This window comes from Rosa rugosa, chromosome 1, assembly GCF_958449725.1.
Source record: "Rosa rugosa chromosome 1, drRosRugo1.1, whole genome shotgun sequence".
Taxonomy (NCBI): Eukaryota; Viridiplantae; Streptophyta; class Magnoliopsida; order Rosales; family Rosaceae; genus Rosa; species Rosa rugosa.
This window is the reverse complement of record NC_084820.1, coordinates 15,565,793-15,588,233: the sequence shown is the minus strand read 5'-3', so window position 1 is coordinate 15,588,233 and position 22,441 is coordinate 15,565,793. Positions and strand designations below refer to the sequence as shown.

General features: G+C 38.2%; 4 protein-coding genes and 1 long non-coding RNA gene across 7 annotated transcripts; 4 read left to right on the top strand and 1 right to left on the bottom strand.

Annotated features, from left to right (window-relative positions):
* The first annotated feature begins 957 nt into the window (after positions 1-957).
* Positions 958-2,613, top strand: LOC133711883 (uncharacterized). Its single transcript, XM_062137985.1, has one exon. The coding sequence runs from the start codon at positions 958-960 to the stop codon at positions 2,611-2,613; it is 1,656 nt and encodes a 551-aa protein (XP_061993969.1).
* A 1,850-nt stretch (positions 2,614-4,463) lies between these two features.
* Positions 4,464-7,428, top strand: LOC133727376 (uncharacterized). 2 transcript variants are annotated; one of them, XR_009855146.1, is made up of 5 exons: positions 4,464-4,821; positions 4,895-5,121; positions 5,213-5,305; positions 5,408-5,521; positions 6,729-7,428. XR_009855146.1 is itself a non-coding variant. In XM_062154969.1 (5 exons), the coding sequence occupies exons 3-5, from the start codon at positions 5,255-5,257 to the stop codon at positions 7,301-7,303; spliced, it is 744 nt and encodes a 247-aa protein (XP_062010953.1). In that variant the 5' UTR covers positions 4,464-4,821; positions 4,895-5,121; positions 5,213-5,254; the 3' UTR covers positions 7,304-7,428. The 2 variants fall into 2 exon arrangements, 1 of the variants encoding a protein (XP_062010953.1); XM_062154969.1 differs by having other exon boundaries at positions 6,725-7,428.
* Positions 7,429-10,709: 3,281 nt separating this feature from the next.
* LOC133727375 (ethylene-responsive transcription factor ERF109-like) lies at positions 10,710-11,726 on the top strand. The gene has a single exon (XM_062154968.1). The coding sequence runs from the start codon at positions 10,810-10,812 to the stop codon at positions 11,452-11,454; it is 645 nt and encodes a 214-aa protein (XP_062010952.1). The 5' UTR covers positions 10,710-10,809; the 3' UTR covers positions 11,455-11,726.
* Positions 11,727-14,627: 2,901 nt separating this feature from the next.
* LOC133727373 (ethylene-responsive transcription factor ERF109-like) lies at positions 14,628-15,932 on the top strand. Its single transcript, XM_062154967.1, has one exon. The coding sequence runs from the start codon at positions 14,899-14,901 to the stop codon at positions 15,487-15,489; it is 591 nt and encodes a 196-aa protein (XP_062010951.1). The 5' UTR covers positions 14,628-14,898; the 3' UTR covers positions 15,490-15,932.
* Positions 15,933-16,344: 412 nt separating this feature from the next.
* LOC133727374 (uncharacterized) lies at positions 16,345-18,013 on the bottom strand. Of its 2 annotated transcripts, XR_009855145.1 has the most exons (4): positions 17,557-18,013; positions 17,380-17,455; positions 17,161-17,241; positions 16,345-17,051 (listed from the first exon to the last, which is right to left on the bottom strand). It is a non-coding gene; the product is annotated as an uncharacterized LOC133727374 (long non-coding RNA). The 2 variants fall into 2 exon arrangements; XR_009855144.1 differs by having other exon boundaries at positions 16,345-17,241; positions 17,557-18,011.
* Positions 18,014-22,441: the final 4,428 nt, after the last annotated feature.

Genomic DNA, 22,441 nt, shown 5'->3' with positions numbered 1-22,441 from the left:
ACATCCGTAAGAGTTGGAAGTGCATTTCACACGGACATCAGTAGCTATACTTCTTAAAACCAGATGATTGATAAGAAGTGTGCCATTGTTATTCTCTGTCATTGTTTTCATTTGTTGAGCTGCATAGATGATGAAGAAGAAGACTGTGAATGATTTCAGTTGATTAATAGAGTTCAGGTATTAATTTCCACTTCCCTTACCCTCAGATTATATATTTCAAGTAAATATGATATGATGGTGTGTTCATGAATGATTTTAGGATGTTCATGATCATGATATATATATATATATAGATTTTTTATGTGGAAAAACAAATTCATTATCATGATATGTAGAAAGACATAATTTGAAGAGTAAAAGTCTATAAAAGTTGTTGTTTGGATTATTGGTTTACTCTATATAGAAAATATATTTGTGTGTTTGTATAGAAACTAAAATGAGATTAATAATTAGTTGGTTGTAAATTGATTGTAAATTTACTAATTTATTATATTCATAATTAGAATTTACTACTGAAACTTTGCTTAGAGTAGGATGACATAAATTTTCCAAACACATGAATTGTATAAATTTATACCAATTGCTTGTGAAGAAAATTTATATATACTATTCAAATTTATGTAAAATTCATTACATTGCATAAAGCCTTAGTACCCGTTTAAGGATTTGGTATTGGAATATTCGACAGCCCGACCCTATGATCCCGCTATGCTTATTAAGTTCGTGCATAGATGGGATCATAGGCGAAGTGCTGCCGAATTTTTCAATAATATGTAGCGATGATTTAGGTATCATAGAGATATACATAATATGTCATTGCCGAATGGGTTAGGTCCTACACCTTAGGAATGAAGATATAAGGCGATAGTTAATTTATTCATCATGCATGTGTGATTTATTAATGAATTTTTTCATAATGCAGTGATTCTTTACCGAAGGAGCGAGTAGTTGAGCAATATGGACAAATATTGGGTGTTTCTCGATCGGGACACTGATGAATATATTTTTGGGCGCCGTGCATTTATCAACCATGCACAAGCTATCTCCCTTGTTCCTAATAGAATCTATTGCCCTTGTAAAGAATGTAAAAACCGGTGGAGACAATCTGTGAAAGATGTAGAAAACCATATACGTTGTGTAGGCATGTGGAATGACTATGTAAACATGCCTTGGACCGCACATGGCGAGCAATTACCCCTAATAAATGAACTTGATGTAGCAGGTTCGTCTGCCCCACAAGATATTATGCCAAAAGATGATATGGCTAATATGTTGCAGGATGCTTTTGGGTTTCATGATGATACTACCATGCCTCCGTCCTCTTTAGGGACAGGTGGAGGTCATGACTCTCGTCCAACCCCAGATGCCAATAAATTCTACAAGCTACTGGATGATGTAGATACTGATCTTTTTCCTGGAGCACGAATGAAGAAGCTTGAATTTCTAGTAAGGTTATATAAGATTAAGTGTTTGCACTCAAATAGTGATGTATCTTTTTCTGAGACTCTAGATCTATTGAGAGACACATTTCCTGCAAATACGACTCTCCCAAAAAGTTTTTACAAGACAAAAAAATTGATCAAGGACATCGGTTTGTCGTATGAAAAAATTGATGCATGTCCGAATGATTGTATGTTGTATTGGAAAGAGCATGAAAATGATACAAGTTGTCAAGTTTGTGGTATTAGCAGATGGAAAAAGAAGAAGAATGGCAATGAAGTTGGTGGAAAACCAAAAGCTGCTAAGATTTTACGTTATTTTCCATTGGGTCCTCGATTGCAACGTTTATATATGTCACGTCATACTGCAGATTCGATGTCTTGGCATTCAAAACTAAGGACTAAAGATTGGGTACTTCGACATCCTGCTGATTCTCCAGCTTGGGCAAAGTTAGATGAAAAATATCCAGAATTTGGTAGCGAGTGTCGTAATGTTCGTCTGGGTTTGGCTAGTGACGGATTTAACCCTTTTGGAATGATGAGCTCTTCATATAGTACTTGGCCTGTTGTGATGTCTGTCTATAATCTACCTCCTTGGTTATGCATGAAGCAACCATACTTGTTCTTGTCATTACTCATACCAGGCCCAAAGGGACCCGGTAATAATATTGATGTGTATTTACAACCACTCGTGGAAGAGCTAAAGATGTTGTGGACTGAAGGGATTGAGACATATGATGCATTCAAGAAAGAGAAATTTACCATGCGAGCTGCTGTGTTGTGGACTATAAATGATTTTCCTGCATATGCCATGTTATCCGGTTATAGCACAAAAGGTTACAAAGCTTGTCCAGTGTGTGCTGAAGATACAGAGTCTGTTAGGCTAGTGAATTGTCAAAAAGAATGTTATATGGGACATCGAAGATGGTTGAATGATAATCATCGGTACCGTGGGTGGAAAAATAATTTCAATGGTGCTGCAGAACGAAGGCCTCGCCCGAAGCCTATGACGGGTTCTGATTGTCTACGAGCAACGCATGGCTTGACAATTCAATTTGGGAATGGGAAGAGGAAGAAAATTCCTCGAAAATGTAAGCGTATATCTGAAGGACCACCTGAGCAGGAATTTGGTAATTGGAGGAAGAGAAGTATATTTTTTGAATTGCCTTATTAGGAGCATCTTTTATTGCGCCATAATCTAGATGTCATGCATATCGAGAAGAATGTCACTGATAGTGTTGTTGGCACCTTACTTGGAGTAAAAGGGAAAAACAAGGACAGTAAAAATGCTCGAAACGACATGGTTCTTCTCAATGTCAAGAATAGTCTACATCCTGTGGCTGAAGGTGACAACTTAAGATATCCTCCAGCTAACTTTAATTTGTTAAAGGAAGAGAAAACGATGATATGTGAAGTTATGGCTGACTATCGACCACCGGACGGCTGGTCTTCCAATATTAGCAACTGTGTCCGAGTTGAAGAAAGAAAACTAATTGGGTTGAAGAGTCACGATTGTCATATTTTGATGCAATATGTGTTACCAATTGCCATTCGTCGGCCCATTAAGTGTAAAACACTTATTAAAGTGCTCTTAGAGTTGAGTGGATTTTTCAAACAATTGTGCACAAAGGTCGGTTCAAAAGCTTACTTTGAAGATCTATCGAGGAAGATTGCCTTAACGTTATGTGACTTGGAATCTATAATGCCACCCTCATTTTTTGACATAATGGAGCACTTACCCATTCATTTGGCTGATGAAGCAGCAATAGGAGGCCCAGTTCAGTATCGATGGATGTATCCCATCGAAAGGTAAATTTAATTTGATAAGTTATGAATGAATAATATATTTATCGCTTGGCTTGATTAAATTAAATTATTATTGTTTAGGTATTTGCACACTTTGAAAGAGTACGTTCGCAATAAGGCTCATCCCAAAGGAAGCATTGCAGAAGGATACATAATAGATGAGTATCTCTCATTTTGTACTATGTATTTATCAGGTGATACTGAATCAGGACGAACTAGACTATCTCGTAATGCTGATGACCCTAATAACATCGTCAGACCTGGATTGCCACTGTTTGTTACAAAGGGACGAGCTTTAGAAAGTCCACAAAAGTTTGTGTTAACTGATGAGGAGAAGCAACGAGCTCATACGCATGTGTTGCTTAACTGTCCAGAAATTGACAACCACCTGAAGTAATATTTGTATTATATTGTCATTTTTTAGCATGTTAATTATTTTTAAAATGATTTGGTTGATTGATATATAATGTCCTCATTTGATTTCAATAGTTTACTTTATTCAAACTTGTTCATAAGCTGAACATAGGCATTCTTAACTTTCCAACAAAACTTATGACACCACAAAGCGACCGGAGTCAAATGGTGAGTTGATCCAATGTTTGTCAACCTGTGTACTTGCAAATACAAAACATGCCACTCCTATAATAAAGTGTTGGTAATTGTACTGCCTGAACTATTTTTCAATTGATAATAGTCCTATTGTTTTTTCTATGGTTGACTTTCTTTCATTTAATTATTATTTTTTTTTTTTTTGTATTTTCTTTTCTAAAGTAATTTGTGTATAAGAAATTGGAGAACTGGGAAAGAAATAAGCAGTGAGCTGGTATGTTTATCATTTTGTTGTTTGTTTGAAATCTTTCCAGCTTCATACTGGTGCTGCACTCACACAATTCACTTTGAAAGATAGGTGTCTGTTTTTGCTTATTGCTTATATGATCATTTACAATATTATGCTTATTGTTATAGCATTTGATGATTTAAAGTTGGTATAATAGTTGATTCAAGCTACTGTACAGTCATGAATGAAAAGAGGAAAGTGACATATTTGTTTATTATATGCAGGAACATAATTTTCATTATTGTTATGGCATTTGATGATTTAAAGTTGGTATAATTGTTGATCTTTGTTACTTTACAGTCATTTGTAAGAGGAAAGTGAGATATTTGTTTAATATATGCAGGAATGTCTAATGAACGCATGGATTTTCAATTGGATGATGATGTCATCGCATCGCTGAATGACCGCGTCCAATATGATGATAGTGAAACTCAGGATGTAGGTCGTTTGTTTGTGAATGAACGAACAACAAGTCCCCAAAACAGAAATAGTGGAGCTAATGAGAGTAATAAGAAAAATACAAGAGGGAAAACCATTATTAAATGGGGTGTGAATGGAGTACGAGAAAGAGTTAAGTGGGGAAAATCTGGTGCACCAGTGTGGCCGAGGGATAAGTGTGCACACTACTCAAAATTCATTGGTAGTCTAGCGGCTGATTGTGGATATTACCCTATTGACGTCCAGGATTGGCGGCACTTTGAGGAGGATGTCCATAGCAAGGCATGGACACGTATTGAGGTAGGAAAAAAGACCAATTAGTTTTTCAGATTTTTCAATTAGTTTGTAGTGATTGTATTTGGACTAAATGCAGGGGACAATTGATTGGACAGACCAAGCAACTTCCACTAAAAGATCCAAAATCAAGTCGTATGCATTTGAAAGACTTGCAGATCGCTGGAAGCAACACAAGTCAAATCTGAAAAAAGTGTTTTGGTTACCTAATCAAGGGACTGCTGACCGTTTTAGGTGCCCTTATGCTGCCATTGACAGAGATCATGGGTAAGGTGGGTTTCTCACTTGGATGAAGAGGATACTCAGGTAATGTAAAACATGTACGTGTGTGTCAAACAATAAGTTTGAATTGACTCCATATGAACAAAGTAATCTGATATTTACGTGATCTTAACAGACCAAGGCTGCTATAAATGTTAGTAATCGCTCGCAACGGGTAATGCATCATAGTACTGGCACAAGAACCTTTCCAGCAGTTGTTTATGAATGGGTGAGTATTTTAGTATGAATATTATCTGTTTTTAGGTTTACCTGTTATTATTGCATAAATTTCCCTACAAGTGATGAATACTTTATATATCATGAAACGCAGCAACTTGAGAATGGGGTTGAGGAGGAACCTGATAGGCTAGAAATATTCAAGTTGACACATCGTAAGAAGGGGAAAAAAAATGAGTATGTAGATGCTGCATCTACCAAAGCAGTGGTGAGTATCTGGTCCTATAGTTTGAAAATTATTGTTCTTGTTGTGTGGTACAGGTTTTTGCTATTTTTTTTTTCTTATGTGAATCCATGTGAAATTTGTAGTGCATAGTTTGTGGACCATGTACAGCTTTGGTGCAGAGTTTGTGCGCAAGAATATATTTTTTTGTTTTTGTTTTTTACTTGAATGCATGATCTCAGGATTCTAAATTTAGCTTCTTACGATCCGACTGCTTGAACATCCGTACATATACATGTCTTGTAGAGGTATTCAAGTTATACTTCCTAGGTTCCATCATTTGCATATTCGTGGACTGAAGAGAAAGAAACAAAGGGTATGGTAGCTCTCCTAGAGTTCAGGAAATTAACTAACTATATATCACATGTCTTTGCATGAGTACTTGCATTTCTTAGTTACTGCTGACACCTTTTGCCTCTTCTTGGTAACAAGAGAAAATGTAAACACTTTCTGGTCTGGATATAGCCTTGACATGTAAGATTGTAAGATAAACTTTAAAAGATTAAGTTGCTCACAAAATCTCTAGTGCAGGTGCCGATACCACATAGTTTTTTTATTCTCAAGTAGCTGCATCATACGGTTGCAAAATGCAAATATTATGTTTTGTCATGTACACGCATGTATCTAGATAAGATATGTTTTGGCATTCATTGTGTGTGTTGGTAGCAAATTAGATATGTGAGGTACGAACTTGACCATACAAAACTATGACATGCATGTACATCATAAACCCCATTTTTCATTTTCATTAGCTTCTGGTTCTTTCAATGAGTTTCCTGAAAATATGCCTCTGTGTACTTAGGATAAGTAATTGTACACCATGTGCCAAATAGTTTAAAAGCAATTGTACAGTTACAAATTTCAGTACCACCTTATAGAACAACGATATCCATACATGATTATTTTGCCTTGTCTTTAGCTGTTGCTTGAGTAAGTTGGAGTTGGTTCTTATTATGTTTTTGTTTTTTTTGTTTTTCACTTCTATTATTCATGACAAACTGATCTCATCCTACTTTGAGTTTGGTTCTTATGTACACTATATGCATTACACAATACGTACCTAGTTCAGTTTTGTTGGCCAGCTGTGGTTTTTAGAACATCTCACTTTTCCATAGTACATTCCATATAATTATGATTGGACTGATGGTTTATGAATTGAATGCTTTATAATTTCAAACTTGAATGCAGCAAGATTTGGAAAAAGCTGAAGAGAAGAGAAGGAATTTGAATGTTGAAATAACTCCACAAGTTAGAGAAGATATCTATGCAGAGGTTCTTGGGGTAGAGAAGCGTAACCGAGTGAGGGGTCTTGGAGCGGGTGTCTGCTGGCGTGATGTTCCATATGTTCATATCGAGAAAAGAGGTGTTTCAAGCATTGTGGAAGCATTGACAGCAACAATTCAAGAACAACGCATGGAGACCGCAAGATTGAGGAGTGAAGCTGAAAAAGAGAGAATTGAAGCTGCCCAAAGGGAGGAAAGAATTAGGAAGGAAGCTGCTGACCTGGACAAAAAGTTCACAGCCCAAATGGAGCAGTTTAAGAAACAGCAAGAGGCAATGATGGCAAGGAAGGTGAAGCAACTAGCAACACTTGAAATGGGTAGATGGATGAAAGAAGCTGGTTTTTCGGGGATTGACACAGCATCACAAGTAGATATTGAGCCAATGACTAAAGGTAGTAGACCCGTGATCCCAACCCCAGCCATCACTGATAGTGTATATCGCCCGGAAATACCTCAAATTGTTCCAGAATCGCAGCGGAATTGAGCTGGTTAGTTTTACCTTATGTAGATGTCATTTCCTGACTTTGATGGTTTTGTTTTTGTCTACTTTGAGTTAATCCTCAAAGCTCCATCAAAATTATGTTCTTGGCCAAGGATTTTGTTGTTCAAAGGGGGAAAATCTTAGTCATACCTTGAACAACACTGTATTCTGGAAAACATCCTTGTTTTTTGTATGCCAAGAATTTGTTTAAGGTATGAAGTAGCTAGATGTCCTTTTTGTATGCCAAGAAATGTAAAAAAAGATCTTGCTGGCATGGCCAGTTTGTATATATTGGTTTCTTTCTCAATGATATATAGTTGGATTAAAACAATGATGACAGGTTGGGAATGTAAATTTTATATATTTTTGAGTTTTTTTTTTTTTTTTTGAAATAATATTTTTGAGTTATTGTGGATGAGTTTATTTTTGTTGGGAAAAATTAAATGCAATTGTTTATTTTTGTATTTGTTAATTAACAACTGTTTTTTTTAATAGTATTCATATTTTCACACAGATTTCAGTATGAGACAATTCACACGGACATTGTGGGAGTTAAGAACATATTTCACACAGATGTCTGTGTGAATTAAGGAGCTACTTCTCACAGATGTCTGTGTGTTAAGAATGTATTTCACACAGATATCAGTGTGAATTAAGGAGCTACTTCTCACAGATGTCTGTGTGTGTTAATAATGTATTTCACACTGAACAAGTTATTAAAATATTATTTCCATCTCACACGGATTATATAAAATTCTACTATGCATGCTGGAAGACTAGTGGGACCCACTTAAAATTTCACACGGACTCTAAAAACAGTGTGAATAGAGCATTAGCGCCCCCTCCGAAGGCAACCGAAATTAATTCCGTGCTTGCACCGTAGGTACAACCTTTTACATACTGACATCCGTGTGAAATGGTAGTATTTCACACAGATTTAAATCCGTGTGAGAAGCCCGTTTTGCTAGTAGTGATTTGCATTTAAGAAGTGGAAACATATCGATTGCTAGAAAGCTGTTTGATGTTAAGAAAGGTAGTGGGTCTTGGGGTGTGATAAATGGGTATAGCTTGAAATGGGAGTGGTGAAGCTGCCTTGAATGTTTGCTTGATGATGAAGTTATCAAGGATGGGACATTGTGGATTGGTCGAGCAAGGCCGCAATGTGAAGTCTATGGCAGAACATGGTTTAATACCCCAAACGAAGTACTATGCATATATGCATGATGGACCTTCTAGGAAGAACGAGTAATTTGACCGAGGCTTATGATATTGTTAGGGAACTGTCCTGCAAACCTTGTATAAGCCTACTTGGGTGCTTGTAGAATTCATGGGATGTTGAATTTGGAGAGAATTGGTGGTTTGCTCTCTGAATTGGACCCTGAAAATTCAAGACATCATGTAATGCTACATAATATTTATGCAGCAGCTGGGAGATGGACCGATGCTTATAGAGTATGGTCTAGCATGGAAGAGAGATGATTGAGACAAGTACATTGATTTAGTCTTCTCATGCCACGGAGATTATCGTACAAATAACATAAACCGAATTAGGATCGATTTTTCTTTCTTACCTATACAATTCTCTCTCTCTCTCTCTCTCTCTCTCTCTCTCTCTCTCTCTCTCTCTCTCTCTCTCTCTCGTCACATGACCAACATCGACACGGCAATTCCGACTTGGAGCATTGTTGGGTAAAGAACCCAGAAATTGTTTTAGGAGAGGCTGGAGTGTAAGGAGTGAAGAAGCTGCTTGGTCGGAGAAAAGGGAAGGACCATGGAGGGGTTTCCTCTGGTTTTATATGGTCGGTTCCATGTGACATTTGCTGAAGCTGTAAACAGCTAGCAGTTTTCTTTTGCATTATTAGGCTAAGCAGTTAATGGGTCCTTGTCAGCATCCAATTTAAGGTCGCTCCGTCACTATCCAATACAACTATTCCTACTTTTGTCCTTTGGTTCAGGAAAACAAAAATAGTATTAGACCGTTAATTTGGTTGCGCACGTTTGGAATTGAAGGGGTTGTAAACAGCTGGCCGTTGTACACTTGTAACTTAGTCGGGTTTTTCCACATGGGTAACTCTAACCGACCAAGTGACCAAACAACCCTTTAATTCCAAGTGAAGTACCCAATCAGGATCCAATTTCTTTTTTGCCATTTCACTATCCCCAATTCCAATTTAACTGTAACTAGTTCTGTCAGTTATATAATCAACTCAATGATTAAAAAATTATGAATGTAAAGCTTGATATATCTTTTAAATATTATGGCAACGCAAGAATGTAAAATTAAACTAAGATTTAGTGTAATTTTAGAAAGAGTGTATATATATATACAACATCATAATTGTTTACTGGTTTAATACACATTCTTTAATTCTTTTTATTTATATAAATTCTAAATGACCCCATATCTCTTCCACTTCCATCGACAATGCCAGAACATTGTTTCAATTCTACAAATTTCATGACACCTATGGCTATCAAATTCATGAATTCACAAATAGCTTCAAATAACTAACAATTTCTATTGTGTCCCTTAATTAATTAGCATACAAAACAACAAAGCAAACAACTTTCTGAATGCATCAGAGCATCTCGGTCTTCATAATTGCAAATAAGAGACTTCAACACTAGGACCTCAAAACGATCTCATTGAAATTCTTCTTCGCCATTTTTTTTGTTATTAGTACTATTAATTGGTATAAACTCATCTTCCTTAATAATCTCACCAATACCATATCAAGCACAGCGCACATCAAAATTCTTAATTGGTAGCAACCTCCTCACAACCCGATCATTCCATCAACGCCAGAATTACCAGAGACAATGGTTCTTCTTGTTTATTACTTGCGGTAAAAGAATTTTAATAAGTAGATAAATGTGTGTAAGTATTTAGGATTGTGCACATAAAATCTCCTTTAAAAAAAAAAAAAAACTATGATCCATATTCCATCATTTATTAAAAATACCTTGAGAAATCATTTTGTATAATTTTGGCCTAGCCTCCATGTGTCTCAACTTTAGGAGGATGCTCTCGTATTACTTTGATGAACAGTACCCCAGAATGTTCCAAAACATCTAAGCTGAATCAATATATGTTCCAGAACATCTAAGCTGAATCAATATTTGGAAAGGAATCGGATGAGGATTGTCTCTTGCAAATCCGATAAGCTCTAACGTCCCGGGGTGCTCTTCTGTCACTGTACTTGGCCGCCACGACGCCGAGTTTGTGACGGACGCGGCGGATTAAATGCTTACGTGGCACCCTCAAACTTAGCTGCTCGGAGGGCCCACCATCTCAATAGCGCAAACCTTCTAACAGCTGGCAACCACGTGGACAGACCCACTGTTCCCCAGGCGCGTCACCCTTATAAACCCAATCTCTCCCGCCGTTTCTTTTCGTCGACTCAGCAAATCTATTCCAAACTCCTCACGTACTAGCTAGTCGCTACTGAAATTCTATTTTCTATGTGCATGCACTCCACTGCTTCACTTAGTCGCCACCAGAATCGAAAATGTCCTCGCATGCTGGGGGTTTGCCGAAAGAGCAGGAGCACGCAATCATGGTCTCCGCCCTTAAACAGGTCATCGGCGGCGGCGGCATTGCCTCCAGAAGCAGCGGACACTCTCGGCCAGCAGTTGAAGGTGGAAGTGGAACAAAGAAGGTTGTGATATCAATTTCGGATGGCGACACGTGCCAGGTGTGCAGGATCGACGGCTGCCTCGGCTGCGAGTTCTTCCCGCCAAGCAAGCAGGACAAAGGGAAAAGGATCAAGAAGGGCAAGTACAGGGGAGTGAGGCAGAGGCCATGGGGGAAATGGGCGGCGGAGATTCGGGACCCGCGGAGGGCGGTGAGGGTTTGGCTCGGGACGTTCAAGACGGCGGAGGAAGCGGCCAGGGCTTATGACAAGGCGGCGATCGAGTTCCGAGGAGAGAGAGCGAAGCTCAACTTCCCACTAACCAGTGAAGCTGGTACTACTAATACTCCTATTAGTGCAGCATTGGCCAAGCAAAGCATGGAGACTGGTGAGGTCAATCTAGTCAACGCGAGTTCTGTGAAGTCAGCGAATCAGGAAGAAGGACAGAGCAGTGATGTTGAGGACGAAGACATCGATCGTTTCATCTGGGAAATGCTTAAAGATGACGACGCGCGGCGATGAAGATTTAAGCACATGGGTCAACTCAAATTTGTTGAATTAAACAAATTTGAATCAAATAAAGAAATTGAGTAATTTCACTCAATTTCTTCTAAGTAGGGTCAACGTCGTACTAGGAGTCAACAAGCCGTAGCGGTTCATATTTATTACAGATTGATATGAGAGTGTACATCCAAGTACCATCATATTATCAAGTTGGGAAATCTGGATATAAGTAAGAGATTGATATGAGAGTGTACTCTACTTTAAAAAATAAAAAAATTAAGAAACATGTTCTTGCCCCACTGGGTTTTGGCAACATTTATTATCAACCTAGCTACATAAACGTGCAATGCAATACATCAAAAGACGCACAAAGTTTCATGTTTTAAAACCATTATCCAGTTTGGAAATCCAAAACTTTTCTTTTTTGCTGGTATAAAATTTTGATCATAAGTACACTACTAGAAATTTGGGCAAAGGCTACCGATTACTAGCCACTGTTGCCAAGTGGTGCTTGATTGAAATAGTGTTCCTTCCACCGTTTCATTCTTCAGTGACAAACTTTTACAATGCAGTGATCACTGGGAATGGACTGAAGTTAGAAGGCATTTTGCTATTATATTATATTTTTTCTTGGTCTTATTATATTTAATTATAAATAGTACTCGTGCATTGTACTCGCCCTTGACAACCTAGATATTTAAATGTATTTGAACAACGGCCATACTTTTTTCTTTGGTACAAGTTACGTGCCATACTTTGTGCGTCTAAACCAGGTTACAGTGGTCCGAAGTTTTAAGGTTACAGTGGTAACCTGGATTTCTATTCTGAGGACCGAAAGGTCTGAAGTTTGGTCGTAAGGTTGAACCTCGGCAGAGGTGACAGGTTACGATTCAGTTATTCTGATGACTGAAGGGTCTGAAGTTTGGTCGTAAGATTAAACCTCGGCAGAGGTGACAGGTTACGATTCAGTTGAGCTCGAGTCTGTCGTAGTTCAGAAAAGGTTTTTGAGGTTTTTCGTTTGTGTTTACGTGAGATTGGGATTTCTATGAATTCTATTGTTTTCTTTAAATGTAATCTCCAGAACTAAGTTATATGCTGGGATTACTACCTTTTGAATTGTTTATTTTAATGTAATCTCCTGAACTAAGTTATATGCAGGGATTACTGCTTTTGAATTGTTTGTTTTTATGTAAATTCCTGAACTAAACTCTATGCAGGGATTTATATGATTTCTTTTGTTTGTTTTCATGTGATCTCCTGAACTAAGTTTCTATGCAGGGATTACTGATTTTGCTTAATTCTTATTGTGATTTGTCGTTGTGATGTTATGATATGATATGAACTTGATGTTTGGTTGTGTTTTGTGGAATTAAATATTGTTGCTTTAATTATCTCACGAATTGAGAAATTATAAGCATGAGTGACGTGAGTCATTTTAATTGAGTTTACTCATACGGGCTGAAAAGCTTACCGGGTTTGTTGTTTACATTCCCGGTGCACTATTCTATGGTGTAGGGGTTATTGTGCAGGTTAGAATATCGAGTGATTGTTATCGAAGCTGAGGTGGACTTTCCGTCACGTGGTGTAGAAGGGCGCTTTTACTTGTAGTCTTCCGCTGTGTAGTGAGTTGGTGAGAGTGGTTACACGTTGAATTGATATTCAGTTTAATTTGTAAACTATTGTAATGTAATATATATGTGACTCTAAAGAACGAGTCGGTATTGACATTGTGAGTTTAGTTTGTTTGTTGCTTAGTTTAAATGAAAAAATTTCTATATGTGTTTTCTTGTGTTTGTTCTCGCGTTTCAGATTTGAATTCCTTTATTCAAAATTCGGGGCGTGACATGGGGCGTCACACCATGACCATTGTCATCAGGGGGAGATGCAGATATCAGGGGGGAGATATCTACATGTATGATCTCGAAACGTGAAAGTTGTGTTGTACTCTTTTTCTCATTCGACCGAGGTTATTTTTGTCCCACTGAGTTTTTGTTACTCGGCAAGGTTTTTGACAAGGCAACGAGAGGAGCACCACGTTTGGGCGACACAAGGGGGAGTGTTCAAGTAAATCCAGAATATGTGTCTGGCCCAAACTCTAGGTTACTTGCTCTAGTTGTAATAGGGTTTATGTGAGAGATATTCGTAAATATCCAATCAATGCACGATTATGTTTCCATGTATAACTCTATCTCTATACTTGTAATCCTCTATATAAAGAGACTCATATTATCAATGAAAGCACGACTCAATTCTCTTCCAATTTCAGTTTTCCTAACACAAATATCTTATATAATTAAGCCAATTATTGAGGAAATGGTTAAATTTTTGAAGTACCATATATACCCTCACAGAATATAGATCATAATAAACAAATTATTTATATATGAGGATAAGATAGCCAATAGACTATATCATATTTGAAAAAATTGCAATATCTCCCATGAAAAAAATGAGAAACTTCCCCAAAATCAGGAGAGAAATTGTTGTAACTCTTTTAATTAAAAAAAAAAACCAATTGACATGTGCGGAGCATATTTTAAGGCTAGTATATATAAATGTAAAACTTTTTTTTTTTAAAAAAGAGAAGAGGTCAAGCTTTTATCGATGAAGTTAATTTATACAATAAATAGCAACGATGAAGTTAATTTATACAATAAATAGCAACATAATTACTAATACTGAAGAAAATATGACCACTCCATAACAGATCTAAATTACACTTTCTTCAATTTTTTATTTTTTTTATATAAAATTCGAAATTATCCGTACATCTTCCAGTTCCATCCCTTCCCTACTTGTGAGACAATGCCAGAACATTATTTCAATTTAGCAACTTTTATCACACCAATAGCTATCAAATTCATGGATTCACAAATAGCTTCAAATTATCACCAATTTCTGTCTAATGTATTCCTTAATCAATTAGCATACAAAACAACAAAGAAAACAATTTTCCAAACGCATCAGAGCATTCTCGGTCTTCATGATTGCAAATGAATGACTTGAAAATGAGAAGGTCCATCTCACTGAAGTTCCTATTCACCATTATTTTTTTAAGTAAAAGCAAGATAAATCAAATATATTATTATATTCTAGAAGCTCAAAAAGCGCTGGGCTGTAAATCTAGGACAATACTTGGCTGACCAGCCCTGGTCAGCCAAGTATTGTCCGTAAATCTATAAGTAGGCCACGACGACAGGCTTGTGACGTCCAAGCTTACGCGCTGCATAAAAAATCAAATTTGGGCCATCATTGAGATGAGGCCCATTATTTGCGTGGAATTGGTCATATCATAAATCAAGAAGCCCACCCTCCACACATGCGCCACACACGCACCGTATTTGATTTAGAAAGGCTGGCTCACGCGCCCACAAGTATAAATACCAAATCATATTTCTTTCGCACCCCCTCCAAATCCTGGTTTTCTGGATTTCTTCTTCCCAGCTATACTCGGACTCGAAAATGAAAAGCAATGGGACTAAAATGCACTCGCATTCCGGCGGTTTACCCAACGACCACGAGCACGCTATCATTGTCTCCGCCCTGAAACGGGTAATCCGCGGTGGCGTTGGCACAAACAATGCACCCTCCCAGCCACCGACGCCGCCGACGCAGCTCCCAGAAACGGGTGGCACCAATCAAGTTGTGATACCATTTTCGGATTGTGATGACACGTGTCAGGTATGTAATATGGAGACGGATCATTGCCTTGGCTGTGGTATGTTCCCGCCAAGCGAGCAAGACAAAGGTAAAAAGGTGAAGACGAGCAAGTACAGGGGAGTGCGGCAGAGACCAGGAGGAAAATGGGCGGCGGAGATTCGGGACCCCCGTCGCGCGGTTCGGGTTTGGCTCGGGACTTTCCAGACGGAGGAGGAGGCAGCCAGGGCTTATGACACGAAGGCCGTGGAATTTCGCGGAGCTGACAGAGCCAAGCTAAACTTCCCGCCATCCTCGGACACTGGTACTACTAGTGGAGCAATGACTGATGAGACCAAAGTCCAAAGAAGTCCAGTCGGAGAGAGCAGCGCTGCTGAGGAAGAGATGGATCCGTGATCCGGCTCATCTGAGACGGACGAAGAAGATGGGGACCAAGTGAGATTTGCAACTTTTTGATCATTAACTAACTATTGTGCCCGGAAGTTGCCCATTATATTTGTCTCGTACCGAGGTTTGACGGTTTGACCTGAATAAGTGCTTATTATACGTGCCACGTATAAACTTTCCCGTCCGGGAAAGGTCATGAAAATGACTTGCATCCAACATGTGCTTACTCTATTAGAAACCGAGGTTTGACGGTTTGACCTGAATAAGTGCACTTTCCCGTCCCATAAAGGTAATGAAAATGACTTGCATCCAACATGTGCCTTATCTATTAGAAACCATCATCTCTGTTTCTTCTCGATCTCAAACAGTACCTTTGAGAGTTTGTGGCTTTAATCTTTGCTCTTCATGGGCAATTTTCTCTGGGTTGTGTGGAGAAATGTTTACTGCATTAAACTGAATCAATCCACAGAGCATAAATTTAATTGCATATATGATCAGTATATTTTATTTCTGACATCAGCTCAAATGCATCAATATTGTCATTTCAAGTAGCGTTATCACAAATAACAGACAATCATAAGCAAAAACAGTAAACATGCAATTGCTTACCCACTTTAAATGAGATGAAGCAAGCACAACATTATCAAATGCATATCTTTCATAACCAATGATCATAGGTGATGCAGTAAATTATTTCATGATTTGCACATATATAACCAAAATCATAATTCCTACCGGGCTGATCGAACGCAATACATAAATTCCAAAAACAGGAGGCTCTGTTGGAACAAGTTCTACAAGCTCCAATGTGAGGAAAATCAAATCGGAATCTGACAGATCTAACGGATTTGAAAGAGTAACAAAAAAGTATAATACGAAATTATGCAACTCCTTTTAGAGTGATGCACTTGATTAATAATCTTGATGATGAGAACAAAACAACAATGCTATACAAACTGCACATCTCCATCTCTGCCACTGTTCTCTCCCAGATAAAAATTTCTATTCGATTTATCGATCCTAAGATTCCTACTATCCATGGTGTGAAACATACACAGAAATTCACAGCGTGTGATGCAAATTTTAGTACCGACGAGCTTTTCAAGTTATTCAGATCACACAACCACAAAGAAAGCACAACTATTATGGTAGAAACATCAATCATATGAAATTCTCTTCTCCTGCTTGCTTAGAAGAATTCACGAATTTGACAAAGTCAGTCAACTCAAAAGGCATATCCTTCCCTACTTTGCGCCAAAGGCATATCAAGTTGGCAGTAGAAATCTCATTGACAAACTTTAACAGAAAGTAAGATTCAATTAGAGACATCAAAACAAAACATATGAAATACCTTGCCTGTTGCATTACGAATACGTGATACATGAAGAAGATTCCAAAATGAACTCTCTTATCCTTCCTAAGAATGAAACAATAACAAAGTTAAATTAGATGAAAAATGTCAGTTCATTTGGAAGATATTGAATAGTAGTTAAGTAGCAACATGTAATTCAGGATACGTATTGTGCATGCTTTTTCATTCTGAACGCTTTCCTTTATCTGAAGTAAAGTAGCTGAAATGATCAAATGAAATGGTAAACTTTAAGATCTATCTACTTCAACAAGTCATGAAATCACACGGTGAAGACCAATAATCATAGCGGAAAAAAGAAATATACGTACCCGATATACTGCAGAGGAATCTGTATCCACCCTACTTAAAAATCTACAATTGCCTCCCAAGACTTCGTGTCTGGCATAAACCTATACAACATGCATGTAAACAACTGAGCTCAGTAACTGCATATGCTGGATTGTTCAAAGCATTTGCAAAGTAAATGGTGTTTAAAATAGTTTGAAGAGTTGTTGAGCACCTGGCAAATAGAACATATCCCCTATTACCTGTCAATTTGAAGGCCTCACTTCGTGTCAGGTAAGTGCAGATTTGTTCTGCAAGGCAACTCAATCATGTTGAAGACTTGAAGTGAACACAAAATAGAACCATCAGCAATCTTCAGCAGTCATAATTCTTTTCTAAATTAAAAAAAAGAAAGAAAAGAAAGAGAATTTGCAACTCACAATATTGTTTGATTCTACCAAGAGAACTATTTAAGGATGAACTGAGAAAGCCCACTGTGGGTGTGAATTTTGAGTGGTTTTAATAACAGACTGCTTGAGGAGAAATCTTCTCGAGAAAAATCTACATTTGGAGAGATCTAGTCGAGGAAAGTCTCAACAAGGTGAAATTTTTTGAGAAAAAGTGAAACTTTTCGACAAAGATCTCAATAAAGTAAAACCTTTCAAAGATGATATCAATAAGGTGAAACTCTTCGAGAAAAGTTGAAACCCGTCGAGGAAGATTGCAACAAGTTAAAACCCTTCGAAGAGGATCTCAATAGGGTGGAACCCTATAAGGGAAGATGTAAGTGGAGAGAAATCTCCTCGAAGAACGATCCAAGTAAGAAGAGGTCCTCTTGAAGAAGAATCTTCTCGAGGTAGATCAGGATAAGATGGAACCAGCTGTCAGCCAGCGGAAAGCCTTCTTCCATGTCGTCCTGAGAGTTGCGTCATGAATCCAATAACGCATGACTTGTGGACCAAGTACACCACTATGCATAATACTTGAGATATTCACTCGAGCTCGCCTAAAAATATTTAGTAAAATGAACATACATTTGGGGTAAACAACCTATCCCATAATTCCCATCTACACCAACTAACTCAAAGTATTAATGACTCACACATCAGAGTAACTATTACTGATTCATCATCATCCATAAAAAATACATTAAGAAATCATTGTTTCGATCTAATCCAATACCTCTTGGAATTGAATTTCTTGGAAGCGATTACGCTCAGAAATTCCTAATTTCTTGGAAGCGATTACGCTCAGAAATTTTATATGTTTTCGTGATAGTTTTTTCCGCTCCAAAACTAACCCTTTTTCTTGTTGTCTTTCAGGATGAGTAACCTGAACAAATTGGACTTTGCTCCATTGGGAACAACTGGCTCTGGATATCACAAGTGGGTTTGTGATGTCTGCCAACATCTCAAGGCCGATGGAATCCTGGATACGATTCTCGAGCATAGCCATGACGTGCTAACTATTGAGCAAGCTCAACATTCGGAAGCAAATAGAGCAGCCTTGGAGGCAAATAAGGCGAAAGCTATCATCCTAATGACTCGTCATATGGGTGATTCGCTCCAGTACGAGTATATGAACGAAGAAGACCCCAGAAGGCTGTGGGTCTCACTCAAAGAAAGATTTGGCAATGTCCGTGACTCTCTGCTTCCTAAACTAGAAGTGAGACGGCACAGCCTCCGCTTATGTGATTTCAAGTCAGTTATTGACTACAACTCGGAAGCACTTCGCATTAAATCCTTAATGGAATTCTATGGAAAATATATCACAGATGCGATGTTGATTGAGAGGACTCTCTCTACCTTCCCCGTCTCTGCATTAATGGTTGCTAAGAACTATCGAATCGATGTATCTGTAGCACGGATCACAAGATTTCATGAGCTCATTGGAGCTATGAATGTCGCTGAAAAGCATGACAACATCCTTGTGAAGAACTATAATTCGAGATTCGTGGGAACAGATTATATTCCGGAGTCCAATTATAGTCGCGCCCCTAAGGGAGGGCGCCAAGAGCGAAACCCTAAATCTAGGGAATATTCTGGACGTTTTGGTCCATATTCTCGCTCTAATGAGGAAGGTAACCGCCAAAATATGTGGACACGGAACCGAATAGGTCAACATGGAGAGAGAGAGGGAAGTGATTATACGCATTTTTATGCGGGTAATTATATCTAAAATACTAGAACTAAGCTAATCCTCGAGTTAATTATTATGTAATTAATCTACTTTTATTTATTTTGTAGGAAATAAGCAGAGTTGCTAAAACGAAAAAAGAATGGCGCGAAAATGGTGAAGATTTGAGTTTTCGACGAAAGGACAAAATTGTGGATATGTTAATTGCTTAATTAAGCTTAATTGGTTAATTAACCAAGACACAAAACCTGCAGCACACAATGAAATTATGGGTTGATTACCCATTGATTAAGGGGGGTGAAATTTGCACACCCCTCTTTACATTCTACACACCCTTTCTAATTTTTTAATATTTTCTGATCTCCTCTTATATTCATTTCCCATATTACCCTTCTTCTCCAACATTTTTCATCAGTCTCTCTCTCTCTCTCCTCTTTATCATCCTAAAGATAACACAACACAATGCCGGTTCAACAGATCAAAAAATAAAACACAGATCAGAAACCCTTTTGCTACATGAAGAACACTTATATGCATAGCAAATCGAAAAACAGGACAGAAGATAGACTCGAAAAGCTCACTTTTCTCCCTTGAAGTTCAACTTGCAGATCTGCTATTTTCCTTTGCACACTGGTAAGTTCCCTCAGAACCCTTATCAAGTCATCACCTTTCTCACCAGTACTACTCGACCAGCTCTGAAGCTCTTCCTGCATCATAACAACGACTTACCCTAATTGAATTTCCAACCACTAATCATCCACATTACAATTAACCAAACAATCGACACAATTAACCAAATCTTGGTCAAAGCATTGTTCTTTTTTCAATCGGTGTTCAAAATCAAGCTCAGAAATGTGGAAATGCAAGGGATAAGAAATTAAATTGAGTTCATAATCGAAATGGGTGGAGCTAATTCCGACCCAAAGTGAGCAAAGAAGTAAAAATGGACATGGTAGACAGTAAAAGATTGGGTCTTCACCGGAGTGGGAGCAGCGGCGACCGAGAAACCAGGATCCGAAGCAATAGAGAGAGCATCAGACATGCCTCCGATTCGCCTCAGAGGCTTCTTCTACCGTCGTGGGGTGGCCGGACGCCGGAGTTGCCGGAACTTGCCCAGAAACCGTCAAAAGGATCATGAACTTCGGGCCTTCGATTCTCTTTCTACAGCCAATGCCCGGATGATCCGAGACCACCAAGAGGTCAACGATGAAGAGACTCTTCGATTGATGGTGGTCCGCCGTCGTGTCGTGGCTGGACGGCGAAGATGGAATCGGGTCGCCGGTAGGAGCACGAGAGCGAGAGAGAGAGAGAGACTGATGAAAAATGTTGGAGAAGAAGGGTAATATGGGAAATGAATATAAGAGGAGATCATAATTAAAAAATTAAAAAGGGTGTGTAGAATGTAAAGAGGGGTGTGCAAATTTCACCCCCCTTGATTAATTGCTCACTTGATACGTGGCAATTTATCCTTTTCATTCACTTGCCAAATGCTAATAGCACGTGGCCTTCATTCAATTAATCATCAAATCCTTACCTCTTCTTCCTTTCACGAACTGAAGGCTCCCAGATATTTATCACACTTGCTCACGCGCGGATTTTGTTTTGCTTTTGGCCCACCAATTAAGTGTTGACACGCAGAGCTTATCTATTTCTTTAGCTCGTAGACCACACAACCCAGCTACATATATATACTCCTATACTCCTCGCCCAGGGGAGAAACTCTTGTACAGTAGCTGCACACCACCAAAACAGGGCAGCCCTTTGGGCTTCTCTCTTCTCCCATCTTCTTCCTCCATTTTTTCCTCTTTTCTTTATATTTTGTTTTGAGATTTGAAGGACATCTCATACAAAGCTTCAAGGATCCATCAAGGGACTCAATTTCTACAAGATTCAAGATTTGGGTATTTTGTGGGGTTGTAATTCAAGGCTAGTCATGCTAGCTTCATAGCTATTTGTGACTATCCTTGTTTTCTCCTACACTTCTCTACTCTTTGCTATTTGAATTTTGCAATTTTGATGTTCATGAATATGGGTTGTGAGTAGTTACTTTTGGGGGCTAGGGTTTCTAACTCTAGCTCAATTTTGATGTAATTGACATATTTTTCAAGTGATATGGGTGCACTCTAATTACTATGCTACTTGGTTCTTGATGTATGAATTTAGGGAATTAACCACTCTCTTTGTTATGTGTTGAGATTTGTGATGTGTGATACAATTGGTGGTTCTTTTGTTCACTAGCTTCATGTAATTAGTGTGGTGTGTCAAGTAGTTGCTTAATCGAGAATGAATGATTGCTTAAGTTTTTATTTTCTTGTGCCCTTCGCCTTTAATCCTAGACGTTGTGGCCCTAACAAGGCATAATGATTAGAGTTAGAGAGTTCATTCTTGCCTTAACCGGAAGAATGGATACCAAATAAGAGAAATTGACTTAGTGGCCTTAACCGGCATTAGGTAGAGAACTAAGTAATCGTTAAATTTTAGGTTGTAACTATTGCATGCTTAAATCCCTAATTTCTAGAGCTCTAGGCCTTTAGTTCATGTTTTGGTAGCCCTAGTAAGGTACTAACTCATGAATTAGAGAGTTCATATTTGTCCTAACCGAAAATGTGAATACCCTTAAGGAAATTCGTCTTAGTGGCCTTGACCGGCATTAAGTACGGGATTTGGTTCTCATGAAGATATGTTTGTTTGCTTGAAATATGTTCGTTCATTGAAATTGCTAGAGAGCGATCCCTAGTACCCAAAATCTCTCTATCTTATTATTCTTCATTTTTAATTGTTGTTGTTCATCATTTAGTTTTTGGCTTAGTCATTTAGAAAATTAAAATCACACTTTTGAAAGACAATTTCTATCTCATTGTAAATAGTCATCACTAGGTCTTAGTTTTGATTAGGCTTTGGTGCAAACCAAAGCCGAGCATTGCTAAGGCTTGGTGTCTTAGAGTAACATTTTTATTTATTTTCTTTTTTATTTTTCTTTGTTTGCTAAGTGTCTTTATTTTCGACCACCCAAGGATTATGGGTTAGCCACTAATCCCCGTGGTACGATAACTTTGGGCATAATAATTCCCTATCTTGACAATGATACGTGCGCTTGCGTAAATGTGCATCAAATCAGGAAGCAGCGCCCTTGGTCATATTGGTGGCGCCACCAACACTAAGAGCCATCCAAATGACGCTTTCAAAGTG

Excerpts from the sequence above, each read along its gene's own strand:
- LOC133711883 (XM_062137985.1), top strand. The coding sequence starts at position 958 with ATGGACAAATATTGGGTGTTTCTCGATCGGGACACTGATGAATATATT.
- LOC133727373 (XM_062154967.1), top strand. The coding sequence starts at position 14,899 with ATGAAAAGCAATGGGACTAAAATGCACTCGCATTCCGGCGGTTTACCC.
- LOC133727375 (XM_062154968.1), top strand. The coding sequence starts at position 10,810 with ATGTCCTCGCATGCTGGGGGTTTGCCGAAAGAGCAGGAGCACGCAATC.
- LOC133727376 (XM_062154969.1), top strand. The coding sequence starts at position 5,255 with ATGCATCATAGTACTGGCACAAGAACCTTTCCAGCAGTTGTTTATGAA. Across the intron at positions 5,306-5,407 it reads CAGCAGTTGTTTATGAATGG|CAACTTGAGAATGGGGTTGA; the intron begins GTGAGTATTTTA and ends CATGAAACGCAG. Across the intron at positions 5,522-6,724 it reads CTGCATCTACCAAAGCAGTG|CAAGATTTGGAAAAAGCTGA; the intron begins GTGAGTATCTGG and ends ACTTGAATGCAG.